The 16,915-nt window shown below is 42.2% G+C and overlaps 1 protein-coding gene across 3 annotated transcripts; it reads left to right on the top strand.

Moving 5' to 3' along the window:
• The first annotated feature begins 81 nt into the window (after positions 1–81).
• On the top strand, positions 82–16,639 carry mbd6 (methyl-CpG binding domain protein 6). Of its 3 annotated transcripts, none has more exons than XM_080899502.1 (13): positions 82–304; positions 1,273–1,490; positions 2,486–2,619; positions 4,381–4,483; positions 4,940–5,120; positions 6,846–9,272; positions 9,957–10,966; positions 11,495–11,603; positions 11,751–11,896; positions 12,661–13,428; positions 13,620–13,672; positions 13,850–13,916; positions 15,953–16,639. In XM_080899502.1, the coding sequence occupies exons 3-13, from the start codon at positions 2,504–2,506 to the stop codon at positions 16,022–16,024; spliced, it is 5,052 nt and encodes a 1,683-aa protein (XP_080755628.1). In that variant the 5' UTR covers positions 82–304; positions 1,273–1,490; positions 2,486–2,503; the 3' UTR covers positions 16,025–16,639. The 3 variants fall into 3 exon arrangements, with proteins under 3 accessions (XP_080755628.1, XP_080755629.1, XP_080755627.1); XM_080899503.1 differs by having other exon boundaries at positions 82–639; positions 4,940–5,111; XM_080899501.1 differs by having other exon boundaries at positions 82–639.
• The last annotated feature ends 276 nt before the right edge of the window (positions 16,640–16,915 follow it).

Here is a 16,915-nt window from a genome sequence, read left to right as displayed (position 1 = left end):
GAACACAGCTTCATTCAGGTCTGTCTGGAACACTACAAAGGTCCCGTTGCATGTCGGGTACAATATTCCTTAAGCGTCTAATGCGCATGCTCAACAGTAAAAACTCCATTATTTTTTGCTCGGAATTTGTGAGAAAAAAAAAACAGTGGGCAACTGTGAATTGGGGATTACATGGGCCGTTATGGTTGTGGGAATATACCTGAAAGCTCCACGGTTTAGCAGAAGAGAAAGCAAAGCAACGGCTGGATAGCTGCAGACCGGGAGCGGGACAGCCTTCAGTCTTGTCGGGACACTCCACAATCAAGTAAATTTCAGTCAGTTAGCTGACTGGCTAGCTAGCCTAGCTGGTTGCAGCGTTAGCTCCGAGATCCCAGGCGCAGTAAAATGAAGCGTTATTGCCCTTTGTTTTTAAGTCGGACTGGCAGACGTTGTATGAATGCTGAGAGCTGAATGCGCACACCGCTACGGGAATTGGATTACACAGTGACTTATTTTGCGCTCATTTATTAAAGTATCAGCCGTTTTCAAAACATTATCTGGCTAGCCCGTTTGCTAGCCAGCTAACTCTTGATTCTCCCGCGAGCCAGAAAAGCCAAGACTCCAAAACTTCGCCAACACAGAGCCTGACGCAGAGAAAAGGTTGGTAGGACCTGCTAATATTGACGTTAGCTAACGGATATCAATAAGTAAAGTGTGATGTAGGTATCCGATTTATAAGAGGTTTTTTCACAACGCGGTATTGTGCATGGGTCGTGTGTTGTTACTGCAGCTAACGGGCAAGAGTTTTGTATTGGAGTGTTTTGTGCGCCTGACAGCTGTCACGACAACACAGTACAAAGTAGGGTAGCTTGCTAGCTTAGCTGTTAGCCTGGACGCTAGCTGCCGTGTATGAGCCGTGTACTTTGTGGGATGTTTTTTTTTCATACTTTACGCTATTTATGATACAAAATTAAGAAAAAAAGGATACTTCAGTTCAGAGCTATATTAATTGCTCTTTCATGTGCCAGCGTGTTCGCTTCGGAGTTGGTTGTTGCAGCTGCTTATACTGTCGCTAAACACTGAGTAAACTACGGGCCTAGGCAAACACACCCTTCTACTTCAAAGCAGCCAGAGCTTACTCTGAAGTTCTTCTGGGGAAGACTAATACATCTGATGTCGTCGTTTTTCAAACACGCTTAGATCATATCAGTTACAGAATAGGTTTGTTGCACGATGTCTTTACCGCGGGGGTCGCTGCCAGATTACATAATCCACCTCCACCTTTCTTTGCAGGCTCTCCACCTTCACCCACATCCCTACTCTGATGTGAACTGAACTAATAAATCTGCAGAAGTCATCCTTCAAGAGAGGGATCTGCCTCATAGCTGAAGAAAGTCGAGGTGTTTGGGCAAGTCAGGTTTTACTGGCAGTGTGCTTCTAACCCACCAGCATGTACACTGGACAGTGGATACTCTAGCCAAAACAGATCCTGGCTTCCCAAAGATGACAAGGTATGCAACTTTCTTTTTGTTTGTCTTGGTATTACTTTTACATTGATAATAAACCAAAAACCGTTCTTTTGCTGTGGCCACTCCCCCTTTTCAACATGTTTACATCACATTCATTCTCTAGGGGCTTGTATTATCTTCATCACAGGCATAAGAAAAGAAACTGCTGGGTACTTTCCCAGAACTTTTCGACACACAGATGACAGCTAAAAAGTAAAGGAAATGATGCTGAATTAGTAGAGTGGAATTAATTTGCAGTGCTTCCCATGTTCATGCTGCTTACTTTAGTTCAGATCTTGGCTGATTTCATCACCATGCATAGGGTACATTTTGTAATGTTTGATATCCGAGATTGATATTTGATGTTGTGTAATAAGCTGAATGTGACCTCAACATTAAGCATGCAGGTTGCTTGAAATAAAACATTAATGATTGCAAAATCTTTACTGCAGAAAGATTCACTCATCTTTTGTGTGTTTACTTTTTTCAGTGACTCACTCAGGCTTAGTGAACTTCCCTGATACGTGCACAATATACAGTTAAATGAGGAAAGCTCTTTCAGAAGAGATGAGCAAAATCTATTGTAGCATAAGCATGAAAAATTGAACTATTTTTCTGGTTAGACTCCAACAAGTCCCAGATGAAAGGGTTGGGGATGAGTAAGCATCTGGTTCATAGAGGCTTTAGTATAGACACCCTTGACAACCCGTATAATGTAGAGATAGCAGGATGAGGGGGGAGGATAGATGGCTTGAAACCTAAAGTAGATGCTGAGACTAAACAACTGTTTCCCCCCTATAAGAGTATTTAGCATTGGATTTCTCTTTGTGTTTAAGTAAAGTTGTGCAGTAGGGGATACCACAATGGTTAAAATTTCGTTAGCAGCACAGTCCCTGGGTCCACTCTCGACAGGCTGAACTGTTACTACATGATACCTTCATGTTACCCCCCTCCTTATGTTAAAAGACAAGATGTGTTAACACTTCCTGCTTTTCAAGGTGCTGGCAGGCTACAAAATGATGGGAGGCAGTGATACTGTCAGTGGGGACAAGGATGGGGTCCACACCACTGCAATACACGTCCCCATCGGCTGGCAGAGGAGAGTGGAAGGAGGGCAGGTACTCTATGTCAGGTACGTTGGTTCCACACACATGAACTTGCTGATTTTTAATAGTTGGGCAACAGGTTTTGAAAGCACACCACTGAATAATTGTTACATAATGTATTCTTGAAAAATGACAGTACTGGTTTTGCAAACATATTTTGGGGGATGTTACCTGGCAGGATGACTGCGGTTTTGGATTAGTTTTTTTGAAGTTTGTTTCTAGCTATAGACAACAAAGAAGACAAGAAAATGTTTTATGCACTTTTAGGCAGTGCAAAGTGAGTAAAATTAAATGTGTTAATTATAATGTTCTATTTATTCTGGTGAGCACTTATTCTGGTTCTATTTATTCTTATTCTGGTGGTTTTAAATACTTGTGTTTTCAAGCATACTAGGTCTTAGTGGGGGCTCAAAAGCAAGTGACAGATTTAGGCTTTTTATATATATTATGTTGTTTCTACCAAAGAGAAACATACTTTTTTCTTTGTTATCAGTCGTTCATCCTGAAGATCACCTAAAGACTTCTTAGATTTACTGCAGTTGTGCTCCACTCCACACTTGCCCTCTTCTTTTGCTGTGAAAGGATTCCCTTTGCCTTAAAATACTGGGCAGCTGAGGCAGAGAAAAAAGTATTTCCATTTGGATAACAATATTTTTGTTGAGCAGTGGTTTGGATCATGCTTGAATTTAGACATAAAATGTGACGTTGTAAATATGAAATTTTGTATTACTCATTATTAGCCACTGAGTTGGAAAGAAACTTGGCTGAAATTAACTGTTCATTTTTTATTTATTTTTTAAACTGTTCATTTTAATGTTAGCCATAACCTGCATTACTAACTAGTAACCTATCTAATGCCAGACACCCCAGCCCTGGAGCAAGACTCTGAAACTTTGCTTTTTGTTAGATATACCCTGATTGAGACTTAACGCTTCAGAGGAGGTTGTGCTATATGTTGCCAATTCTCCATGGAATATTTTTTAATTATTGGGCCAGTTTGTGCATTTTACAGGTGTAGAAGCACCACAGGAGTGGATTTGTGTCCTTCAGACTCTCGTATGGGTCAGCAGTGTTTGCAAATGACACTAGTGGTTTCTCTCATTGAACTGGATTGAATCAAACCTTTTTTCATAATTATCTTCTGCACATTTGTACAGTCAGCAGGGAAACTTTTACTCATGACTGGGAGTCTCAAGCATGTAGCTCTCTTGCCCTTCTCCATTAGCTCCCCATGGCTCTAACCAGGAAAAAAAACACAAACTGCATGAATGTTATGATGGAATTGAAAAATGCACAAGTAGTTTATGTTTATCAGCTGAGACCTTACTCCTAGTTTTGCTGAACCTCACTACCAGTGGCTAGTATGGATGTAGACCCATAAATGGCTGGTCTCCCATAAGTTGTTCATGAATGACTTTGTTGATATTAAAGGTTGGCAAACGCTTTCCTAGAATGAACAGTATACATGTCTCTGCTCTGAGAGCTGCAGCTTTAGCTTGAGCTCAAATTGATTTGGCTCAGTTGTACCATAATGCTGCCTACAAATGATTCTTGAAAGGAAAAATTCCTTCTGTGGCTGCTATGCCTTGCGATTATGTGTCACACTCAATTTTCTTCTGGCCTTGAACAACTCCTGTCATACATCATTGTCCACCCCTTTACACCCTACGCATAGTTGCATTTTTCTGACATTTTGCACTGGCTGGTGTTAGGTTCAGAGCCAGGGCAGAGTTTGTGCTTTAACTGTGTCTCATTTGTTACAGTTTCTCTCTGCCTTCTTCCTGTAGTCCCAGTGGCACAACCCTGTCCAATCTGGAAGAGGTCAAGACCTATCTGATGACTGATGGCACCTGCAAATGTGGCCTCGAGTGTCCTCTCATCATCAACAAGGTGTTGTCAGTCTGTCAGTTTGTTTGTGCTGTTGATTTGTGTGTTTCTAGTAAGGTTTGGCAATACACAACAGAGTTTTAGATTCAGTAAGCTCTGTGGTGTTAATCTCACTCTCATTCTTGTGTCACAAATATACTTGTGGATCACAGCTAAGCAGCTGTTGTACATTTTTCCTAGTCGGCATGGAGAATACTTATAGGAAGCATGTCTAGTTAGATTTGTCTGTTCAAGTAGTCACAACAAATTGATTGGGACACAGATGTCTGCACAGGGTCTCGCTTTCACCCTCTGATAACAAAATTTACGTCATCCTGACCAAAACAGAACCTCACATACTTAAGAGAAGCAAAAACTACTGTGTAACAGTTACATAAAAGTACAGAGAAAATCTATTTACATATTCTCCATAAAGTTTTGTCTGAATTTGTTCTAATCCTCCTTTTTGCTGTTGTGCAGGTTTTCAACTTCACAGTGGGTGTGAAGGTGGAACAGCACAGCCAGCCACTGGGCAAAGCAGAGCAGGACATGACCAAACTCTGTAATCATCGCAGGAAAGTGGTGGCAATGGCTGCCCTGTGTCGGAGTATGCAGGCTTCACAGCTGCCCTTTGCCAGCTTTCATCATCCAGGTAACCAAGGTGAGCAATGACATGCAGTAGGTTTGAGACATGGTACTCATTTATCAGTTTGCTCTTAGATAATATCTAATAAAAAAACATAAACATTTGAGTGATACTTTTTTCTTAATTTCTACATATTTCCTTAAAAAGAAAAGCTGAAAATCAGAAAATGCTGGGTTTTAATTTTTCTTTGAATAAAGTCTCTATGGACGATGTTGACAGGTTCCCCTCACAGCCTTTAATGTTGACAGTGTTGTGTGCACGGCAGTAACATCAGGTAAAGGACTTTGCACACATTTCTACATGAGAATACATGATAAGTATTACCATGATCGTAGAACCAATTAAAGATGAAATTTCATTTATGAAATTAAGAGGCTGTTATTAATAAAGTGTCTTCAAGTCAGTCTTCAAATCCAGTTCCTTCTAGCTCACCATTCTACTCTCTTGCACTCTGTTTCGATTAGTAGAATATCAGAGAAACTCTAACAGAATCCACAATGTTTCGATGCAATTTATTACACTTTAAGCCACAGACTTACACACATAATTTTGCATCCATATTATGGATCACATGTGTTTGACTGTGAGATGCATGTGGGAGTGGATTTGACCATCTGCATGAGTAGCCAGTGACTGCCGGAAATCCTGTGGGGGCTGGTAGGTGTAGTTTGAAAGGAAATTTGTTTCTTGTAGATCTGCATTTGTGTTGTTGAATGCAGCAGCTGTCAGCCACACAGAATTCAAACTGCTGTAGTATTGATGTCCTTTCACCCTAAGAACAGAAGAGATTTAGGAAAATGAAGATTTCCAGTTCTGGCGTGCTTTGTTTCCTCGAGTTTATTGTATCTTATTTCCACCCAAAAACTGTTTGTATTTTGGTAAAAATCAGTGTTGAGACACAACTCTCTTCAATTCTGTTAAAAATTTGGGTAAAATAGGAATTATTTGAATGGGTAGAGCTGCTCTGACTCAAGTCATGTGAACTGGATATTTTAGTATGGTGTTATTAGTGTTACCACTCCTTGTATACACGACAAGTTGGAGAGCCACATGGGGTGGTGAGGAGCAACTGTTGAACCAGGCCTTTCCTATGCACTCTGTGCAGTTATATTCCTTCATTAATGCACATCTGTGCATAATTCTCTCATTTTGGTTGGTTAGATAACTGCTCGCTTTTCTCTAGATTATTATTAATTTTAATTGGTTTTGGGATATTTTTGTATTGCATAGCTTGGCCTCCATTCCGATTATTCAGCAACCATTGGATAACAAAAGTAAAATGTTCTTTTTCACATATTAGTTATAATTTCAATGTTTGATTTTTAGAAAAAAACAAATTTCACACCATTTACCTCAATTACTAAAAATTGGTTGTTTAAATGCTTCTTACAGCCTTTAACAACAAATGTATCAAAAAACCTAAATAAATCTCACAATACTTTTTTAAGCAATTAAATTGCACAAAATTGACAGATGTAAAAAATTTACGAATTAAAAGTGATGCAAATTTATATATATATATATATATATATATATATATATATATATATATATATATATTGTCAGACTGTTCAATAAACATTCCTTAAAAAAGAATTTTCTGGCAATTATATCACAGTTCAGACATTAAAGGGACAAGAAATTATGCCAGACTTGTCTTTCACAATAATTACTCTGTAAACCATTTAGTGGGCTCGGGAAAATTGAGTAACAAGCTGTATTTTTTGTTCCCACTTCCAGAGATGAGCAATCGGGTGGACGGTCGTGATACAAAGGGCGAATCCACAGAGCGTGAAGAAGAGGACCGTGGCATTTTCTGTCCCAAACTCCATCCAGTCCCAGCTCGACCCCAGAACAACCTTCACCCAAACCCCTGCACCAGTCCTAAATCCTCTCACCATTTTATTTATCCTTACAATGGCTCCTCCTCTGTCCTTCACCCAGCCACAAACTCTCACTATCCACTAGATGCCTTGAGAAGACTTCACCATCCTGCTTTCTCAGCATCCTCCAGTTCTTCCTCCAGCTCATTTCCAGCGTACAGCACCCCCCAGAGGTCACCCTGTACTCCCACTCCTCAAAGCAAAAGTCAAAGTCAAAGAACACCTAAAACCCCAGAGACTCCTGTTTCTCCTCGGCTAGGACCCCTCTCTTCACCTCCCCCCTCGTCCCCTGTTACCCTTGGTGGAGGAGGAAGAGGAACACAGACTCACCCTCATCATCCTCATGTTGTAATTGTGGGAGGTTCTACCCCACCCTCCCTCTCTCCCTCTGTCCATAACATGTCTATGTCTCCACACCAGCGCTCCTGCCACCCATCAGCTTCTCCATCCTCTCTGTCTGAGCAGGGAGGAGGCTTACCAGCAGCAGGAGGAACGCTGATGGGAAATAACTTGCCTCAGAGAAGGAAATCCACCTCTTCCTCTCCACACTCCCCACTTCCCAGTGGCTCTCCAAACCCCAGCCCCCAGCTTCCCAAATACAAGCTGGAAGACATCTTGGAGCAGTTCAAGAACTCAGGCAATAGCAGCACTAATAATCACCACCTCCTAAACCCTAATAATCCCTCCTTACTGACCAACCAAAGCAGTAGTAACCCTCATGGTCTTTCCTCAAAGTCCTCAAAGACTCCAACCTCCACTGCAGGATCACAAGTGTTTGGGTTGAACTCTGCAGGGCCCTCTAGTTTACCTCTGGGGCCATATCTGAACCACCACCATAGCCATCAGGGCAAGCTGCCACATCCAGCTTCTTTCCCTGCGAGTAGCCTCCTCTCTGCAGCTGCCAAGGCTCAGCTGGCTAACCAGATAACCCAGGGCCAGAGGTCAAATGTGGCCAGCAATGCAGTGAGCTTGGCCTCTTCTCTGGAGGTCCTGAAAGAGGCACAGCAGCAACAGGCATCAAAGGTAACAAACAGCACTTTACATAACAGCCACTCTCCCTCCTCCATTGCTTCTTCTAGGCTTCCCCATCCCTCCCTTGCAGCAGCCTCGACTGTTTTCTTTCCTCCATCCCACTCTCTGGTCCAGTCCCTGGCTTCCTCCTCGTCCCATCTGCCACAATCAGCAGAGCGTAACACATCGTATAGGAAGCGGCAGCGTCGATCTCCCACAGTCCTCAGCATGCTAACAGACACCAAGCAGCTCTGTAATGGGCTGCGGAAGACCCCACCAGAAGATGCTGTTTCTGCTACAGTTATCAATCTTTCCTCCTCGTCCACTTCATTCCCCTCCTCCTCCTTGCATTCTTCCTCTACCTCAGCTGTGCAGAATCAGAATGCCATCATGTTGGATAACCATCATCAACTCCTCTCTGGGCAGATGCCCAGGTTCCCTGCTCCTCGACAGACGGCACAGCTTTCCAGGCCTCTGCGCCCAAATGAGGCCCTGGACTTCACTACAGGACCGACACCCACAGCCACCCCTCTTGGCTTGGATCCTCCAACCCAGCCTTTGTCTGCCCTGTTACACCTGCTCAGTTTGCAGAATGCGCAGGCCACAGTCTCAGCATCCAGCTCTGCCTTAGCTCAGTCTGGATCTGTGTCTGTTGAAGGAGGTGGACACACTAATAAACAGAGCCCCAAGCAGTCACCTTCATCTCCAACCCATCAGTCTAATGTCAGGGACTCGTCGACTCGGTCACCTTGCCGAACAGATAACACTAATTCTCCCCCGTTGAGTCCACAGCCACTGTCTCCTCCTCCCCCCTCCTCTCAGTTCACATCAGCGCAGTCTCATCTTCATCGTCAGTCCACTAAGTCAACTCCTCTTCAAAAAGATTCTTCGTGCACAGTGTTACCAAACTCAGATTTCCACAACAGCAGCAGCCCATCTCAGCAGACACCCCCATCTCCCTTTGGCAAGCATCAACGAACCGATAATCACATTCCTTCAGTAGATCCTGCTTCCCATTCATCTTTACAGGTTGCCTCACCTCAGGGCACTGTCACAAGAGAGATTATTAGTAAGAACGAACCTATGTCAGTGGACCTTAGTCATCCTCAAGGCAGTGTTCCTGTAGGGGTATCCACTTCCCCAAAGCCTCTAGATCTTAGCAACCACGTCCTGGCCATTCTCGCAGCATCTTCTAATGTTCCCCAAGGGGAGGGCAACTCTTCCAGCCATACCTCTGATGTTGAGACGTCTTCCCCAGGAAATCAAACTGCAGGTGAGGATGTTATTCATGGTTTTAGTTTTACAAGTACAGCCTAAACTTGTAATTTTTATTGAATTAATTTGGTTGTCTACACATATAGACATCAGCTTTGTTTTTGTCATTCTTATTTTTAATGTGAGTTGTATTTGTAGCTGAATTCCCCCTTTAAATGGGCTTTACAGATTATTCTACACAAGATAATAAATACACAAATAAGGGAGCATCACAGTAAAACATGCCGGTTAAACTTCAGGAATATCAATCTGTCCAGTTAAGAAGTGGCAACCATTGTGAAAAGAAAATGGCACCAGTGGCAGGTCTGCCAGTTGTCGTGTTCTCTGGTGGTCCTGCTAAAGGATGGTAGGGACCTCATGCTTCTAGAGTCTCTTTCTGACAGTCTGTGGGGCACTGGACTCGGTCCTTTTGTTCCTCCATTGGTTTATGCTGTCTAACTGGAGAGATTGATATCCCTAAATTTTAACCGCTTGGTTATACTGTGATAAACAAATGGTTCCTTATTTTTTTGAGCAATATATGTCAAGAACAAGGGGTGCATTATTTTTTTTTCTTGTTGCTCTGAATCAGAGTGATAACTGATATAACTGATGCATACCATCCAGCACGAGATCCATATAAAAATGTGTTGAATGATTAGTCACTTTAAACAGATTTAAATAATTGTTGTTTTTCCCACAGGAACGGAGGAGTCTGAATTTGGGGACCCAAAGATCTTCACATTGACCAAACCTCCAGCCACCAGTCCCGGGCTCACTAGCTCCTCTCGTCAAGGAGAGAATCACAGTCCTCCTAACCCTTCAGCTGTAGGTGACTCAGCCACTCCTTTAAGTCTGGCAGAGGCCTTTCCCTTCATGAACCAAGAGCAGCTGCTCCAGCTGCTGTCGTCTACAGGAGGAGTACCATCTGTCCTGGACCCCACAGTCCTGGCTTCATTGCCCCTAGGGGGCCTTTGGTTGGGAGGACAACATGCACAAGTACCTCCTGCCAGTGTTGCACCGCAGCCACCACATAATCTGTCAGACCAGCAGTCAGAGCAGCAACAGCAGCAGTTACTGATAACACAGCAAGAAGATGCACAGCAGCAACACCAAGACCAACAACAAAAGCAACTGCAGATTAACAACAATCATCTGTTTCCCTTGTTGCCCCTGTTGAGTGGTGCCCAAGGGGAGTTCCCTCTGAACCTTTTAGGGCTGCTGAATCCACTTCCAGCCCCAGCGTCAGCCCCTTCTGCAGTGCAGGAGGCTGATTTGACAGAAAAACCCAACCTTCATGCTCTGCTAATGGCCTCCTTGTTGCAACAGCAGGCTTCCTTGTTACCTCTATCTGCGCTGGGTCAGTTGAGCCAGGTCAGCTTGGAAGTTCCTATTCAGCAGTCACAGCAGATCTCTACTACATTAGAGGGCCTCAGTCTGGATAAGACCTCTGGCCTGCTGGACCCATCAACCCTAACTGGGCCAGGGCTCTTGGAGGTCACTCAGGGCCTCCTTCCTATTCCTGCAGGAGCTGAAGGCTCTATCCAAGCCCTTCAGTCTCTACTCATTCCCGCCACTCTTCCTCCTCCCTCTGCAGCCTTCCTGCCCCTCAGCCCTGCCTTGCTCACTGCTGCCCTGAGCTCTGCTGAGCTCCACCCGCCTCCCAATACCCAATTAGCTCCTGCACAGCAAACCCAACATACCCAACCTCAGGTACGCTCCCGATTTCCTATAGCTCTTTCCTCTGAGGTCATCCTAGTTTCCCTTGGAAAAACTAAACTCATTTCCTTAACTCCTCCATTGGTTTTTACTGTATTAGTTTCCCAAATTTCTTTCCTTTTTTGCTACCCTGCTTTATAATAAAACCCTCACACTTTACAATTGGTTTTGGTTACTGTTTTAATGTACCCATTGGCATGTGGCATGAATGGATAGTTTTTCATCCTCTTTATAGTTCAAATATATGAACATAGAAAAAACACTCAACAGTAACTAAAAGAAGAAACGCAATAATGATGATGATGATGATGATAATGTGTGAGGAGTGGGAGGTGTTCCTTTCAGCCTTTGCAAAAATGCAATGTGTGCATTCTCCAAAACTTTTTTTGTTTAGTTTTTTTTTTATACTGAAATACTAAGTTAATATATGTGAAGAATTTATGTCTCCTGGTTTTTTCAGCCATACTTTATTTATTTTATAATTCATTGTCTGAAACCCCCAAACCTTTATATTCACTTCAGGTACCCACAGATGCTGGTGTTGACACGCTCATACCCGTATCTCTTCAAAGCAAGGACAACCCCATCCTCCAACAGTTACTCCCCACTTTGCTGAACTCTGCTATATTAGGTGAGTTCGCACACACCCTGTGTTATGTCTTTCTCATTGTTTTAGGAATAAATATTATTTGCCTTTCAGTGTTAAACTTTAAACTCTGCAGGGACTCTATTGCAGTATTTTTATACACTGTGTATTAGTGTATTTTTTGCTTTATAGGAGATCTTCCTGGCCTCACAGGCCTCCATAACATTGTGGGGATTGGAGCTGGTTCCATTCTTCTACCACCAGTCCAGGCCTCTGCTTTGGGGATGCCACTGCTACAGGGCCATGATGGAGCAATCAACTTACTCAACAACATACAGGTACATACCTAGCATGAAGTCTGGAGAACACAGCATTTTTATCCTTTCTTTACTGTACATACTAGTGTTAAGGATTTGCTGTTTTCCATAATAACCTTCCTCTGGCTGCAAACACCATGTTGCATTTGTTAAGAAAATCCTAAGTGGGTGAATGTGAATGCATATGTGCTGCACAAAATAATGTGCCACAATTTGAGAAATGGTGTTTCCTAGATTCACTAAAAATATGTTGTTGTTTTTTTCTTTTCTTCAGTGAACTATGGTGTCCAAAAAGTTAAGACACTAACTTTTCTCTGGGAATGGCTGTAATGTTTCAGTTATAGCAGCTGCAGATTATATCCGCTGCAACATCTGTGTCATAAAGCTTCACATCTGAGTTCTTCTCATATTGCATCAATACTTTACAGATGTTATCATTTATTTTAAAAAAGCCCTGTTGTGTTTTGATCTGGAAGCGTGTAAAAATAGTTTGTTTTTTTGGGGGGGGGGGGTTGTAAGTGAAAAATTAAATCCACGCTCAGACAAGTGTTACATTGTACTGACTGAATTCAGCATCATCAGATGTTGAAAGATTTAGATTTGTTTTCCTCCTGGATGCTTTAAGGAAATATAAAGACAATCTAAAGTTGAATGTTCATATATAAATGGAGGATTATATAATTTTAGGCAATTTTGCAACAAAGAGAAAACACATTTTTAATTCTCTAATACTTTCTGGATCTTTGAAAGTTACTTAACATATCTTTTTCTTTTTGCTCCTCTAGCTGAACCTTGCTCCAGCCTCAGAGGGAGAGAAGCCAGTATCCTTGCAGGAAGTGCAAAGCCCTGCCCCACAGGAAGACATACCAGCCAGTCAAATCACTCCTGAAGTGATCCCAAGTCCTGTTCCAGCTCTAGCTCCAGCTCCTGCCCAAGAATCCACTCCAGGCTCTCAGCGAGGATCTGAGGGCAGATCTGTCATTGATCCTTATACTTCTTTTATGGACACGATTTATACCTCTTTTCTTCAAGTCAGTGCTAAAGAGCAGGAAGATGGGGCCCATTTGGGGCCATCTGACCCCACTTCACCCTTCTGTGCCTTACCTCCAGTTTCTTTTCCTGTGGAGCACCATACACCGTCCACAACTGTCCCAACTCTGCCACAGGCAAGTGCCCCAGTTTCCCTTAGCCCACGGCGGGCTTGTTCCCTACGCAACCCAGACTTATCCCGACTTAGTCTGGAAGCAGCAGCCCATTCTCCAGCCCAAGGGACACCCAAACCCACTGAAGATGGGTCTGTGTCCCCCTTACAAAGGAAACCAGTTATGGTAGAGGGACATACTCACCCAGAACCTCCTCTTCCACCTATATACTTGGAGGAGGCCAAGACAGACTGTGCTGGGCCTGCTGCATCTATGTGCCCTTATGTAGATCCAGGTGTGGATAGGCAGGGGCATCTTCCCCAAGTAGGGTATCTCAGTCCTGGGGATGGATGCAATAGTAGGCCCACTGAAGAGACAACTGGGACATTGCTGCACTCTGAACAGGGAATGGTGAGTGCCCAAGTCTTCTGTTTCCTTTATACTCAAAGGCAAAAATGTTTTTGCTTCTTTTAGACACCAGAATGTGGACTTTAACAATGGTTGGTTATAGGCTTTTGATGAATTTAAGTAGCTGAAATGTAAAACAATGATGCATGATTTAATCATAATAACCTTGTAACATGATTTCTGGTTACACAAAGGACCAAGCAGGAGCAGCAGCTGGAGCCAGAAGAGGAAGGAAAAGGAAACAAACGTAAGACTCCTTTTAAGATGGTTAATTTCTCAGTTGTACTCGATACAGAAAGTTGCCTGGATAATTCAATTTCCAGTAAAAATCAGAGTGTCTCCCACATGCAGTTCTATAATAACTGTCCTGTCAGGTGTATTTGGCATACTGTAGTGCATACTAATGCGTTTCTTACTTTATCAGGCTTCAGAATGTGTTAGAAGACTTCAGAGACGTGGATGCTACAGCACTAGAGGAAACCAAGGCTACAGTAAGACTTGTCTCCCTCTCGATGACTTATGGATTTATTGTTCTTTAGCAGAAGGGCTGGTTGTTGTTTACCTCTCACCAGTTCTATTCAAATGTTCTTAGTCAGACTCTTTGCAGTCTTAAAGACGGCCCTTGTTTTCCCCCAGCTGTTGGTATTTGCTGTTGCTGTTACTTTTCCACAGTTTGGCATGTTTTAATTGACTATATGTGACTTGCATGTTAACACACTTTGAGGTTAACATGCATGGCTTCTGGTGAAAATCCATCAACAGCTGTTGAGTTGGCAGCACTGACACATGTACTTGTTAAAACAGTCTGTAGGGAAACCTGAAACCGGGTAACAAGTGGGTCCAGAGGCCTAATCAGACCCAAGTATCAACAAGGTGTTATATTTTTATTTCTTCTCTGAGTACTGCAGAAACAAAGTAATGGATTTCCTGTTTATTGATGCTATCTTAGACATTTGATCTCACAAACTGATCTCCACGAACATTAAGTCATTTACTTTGAAGTGAGATTTGACTTCAATAGAGTTTATGGTAACAGTGCTCGTTGCCAAACATCATTTGTATGTAAGGCTGGAAACACAAACAATCTTTCGACACCTCGAATAAAACTTAATCATACACTATATCTTTTCTTGCCTAAAGTCTGTATACTGTGGAATAGGCACTCAAAACCACACAGAAGAAATGGCATAAAAGTAAATCATGTATTCAGTTTTGTTTTGTTAGGTAAAGAATGGAAGAGAGGCACTATAATATGAGTGAATACAAAATGTAATAAAGTAAAACTATATAATGAGTAAAGAACCATTGATCGATAAGCATTCATCACAGAGTCATGGTACCCAGGGCTGTTCGATATAACGATATATCGGATGACAATATGAAAATCTTTCATATTACGCTATTGTTTGTTTCGTGGTGTCGCAAAATAAGCTGTTTACGACAATGTTTTTTCATCGTTTTGATAGTCACTGTAGTGGCTATATTAATTTCGTCAAATGCTCTCTTTCTCTTATATTTAATATAACCACACTACGGACAGACAGGCAACTGTTTTTATGCGTTGTTGTTAGCAACAACAACGGTAAAACCATCGCGTGGCTCCGCCGTCCGCTTGTTTATTTTCCACATAAACCTTTCACAATAAAGCTCAAGATCCTGTTGAGACGTTTCAATATAAAGTGAATCATGTGAAAGAGTATGCAAAGTGTTTACGGATGAGAAGCAACAAAGAGCCGTCAGGTGCTAAAAAATAAACCTTAGACTCAAACGTTAGAACAGGCTTTTCCCCGCAGCACGCTGTGTAATAAATACACAGAACTTATGTCTAAAAATGTATAGATTCATGCATTGGTTCAAACATTTGACTTCAGGTACATGACTCCCAGCTAAAAACACTTTACGTAAGTCGAGCTGCCCGAGATTCACAGACTTTACAGAAAATTTTTACATTTTTGTGATTTATATCGTTGTCGGAACAATAGATGTGTTAAATCGGGATATGAGATTTTGGTCATATCACACAGACCTAATGGTACCGTTAAAATCCTTTGACTCCTCTCAAAGCTGCTAGCATGGGTGTAAAGAACAATGAAGCTAATATAATGCTATTTGACATCTTCATAGCATCAGATAGGTGGTGTGCAGTGAATCGAAGTATTTTAATTTTTTCATCCTTGAAGTGTAGAAATACCACATTAATGACAATGCGGCACAAGAAATGCCACTAACAACCAGCATTTAAGAAAAATATTCAGCACTCTGGTGTTAGGGCCTTTTAATGATATCACATTATGTCATATAATATCAGATAATATAATGTCAAGACATGAGGGGGGCTTGGGTTGTGCAAGCTTGCTGTGCAGGATTCAGTGTAAAGGATTTGCTGAAGGGAGCAGTTTCTGTTTGGGGCTGTGAGTCTTCTCAATGATTGTGCAGTTCTGTCTGCAGTGCAAAGTCATTCCACCACTGGCAGCTGCAAAGATATGAGCCTGATGTGACTCTTCTCTCACACTCTCTCTCGTTCCAGACAGCACTGCTGAAGCCTGAGAGGTCAGTGCGCGGCAGGCGGCGACGAGGCGCCAGGTCTCAAAGGCAGTGATTGGTGGAGGGTGCCATCATTCAGAGCTGTTCACCAATGAAAGGCAACCAGATGCCTCTGTATACCCCTCCATCTCTCCAACCTCATCACTACTGTTTTAGACCTTAAAAAAAAAATCAACTGCACTAATATGATGCTGTCATGTCAACCATTGTTATGGCAACCACTATGAACAGATAGGAGAAAGATCTAGTCTGAGTTTATTTCAAAAGGTGAAAAACATGAAGAGAGATTTTGTGGATACTTTTTTCACTTGTGTTTTCTCTTAGGTCACAAAATAATGGTTGCGTTACATTGTGAACAATGATCTTTCAATTAGGTTTGTGTTAGAATTATATTAATGAGAAAACATGAAAATAACAAACGAGTAATGTTTTCTTCTCATCAGTGTGTTACTGTGAGTCAGGACGAAGCCCATCTACTTGAACGATGCTCTCTGTTGAAAGTGTGCGTGTGTGTGTGTGTGTGTGTTGGACAACAGTGCTGTTGCTGAGCCCCCCACTGTCAGGACGTTTTTCATTTCAGTGAGACTTTGTCTTTTTAGTAAGATGAACGTCTCTTTGTGCTTGTATTTTAGAGAAATGTTCCAGGTTTTCAGGCGGTGCTGAAAGAGACTACAGGGAGGAAAGAAACTTGACTTTTTCTCCCCCTTTTTTCAAAGTATGATATAATCTTTATGTGGGATAAACCAAGGAACTAGTGTGGTTTACTCAATCAGGTTTCTTAGGTAGTTTATATCAGTGGCTGATTACAAACAGGAAAGTTTTTCATTGAATATAATTTCACATATCATGTGAGATGTATTGGTTTCCATGTTAAACCAACAGAAAACGTTAATTTGAAGTTGTTTTGTACAACCTTGAATCATTTTGCAATGCTCCAGGGTTCCCA

Source organism: Rhamphochromis sp. 'chilingali' (assembly GCF_963969265.1).
Source record: "Rhamphochromis sp. 'chilingali' genome assembly, chromosome: 12".
Taxonomy (NCBI): domain Eukaryota; kingdom Metazoa; phylum Chordata; class Actinopteri; order Cichliformes; family Cichlidae; genus Rhamphochromis; species Rhamphochromis sp. 'chilingali'.
Note: the sequence above shows the minus strand (reverse complement) of the source record. Positions and strands in the feature narration are given on the sequence as shown.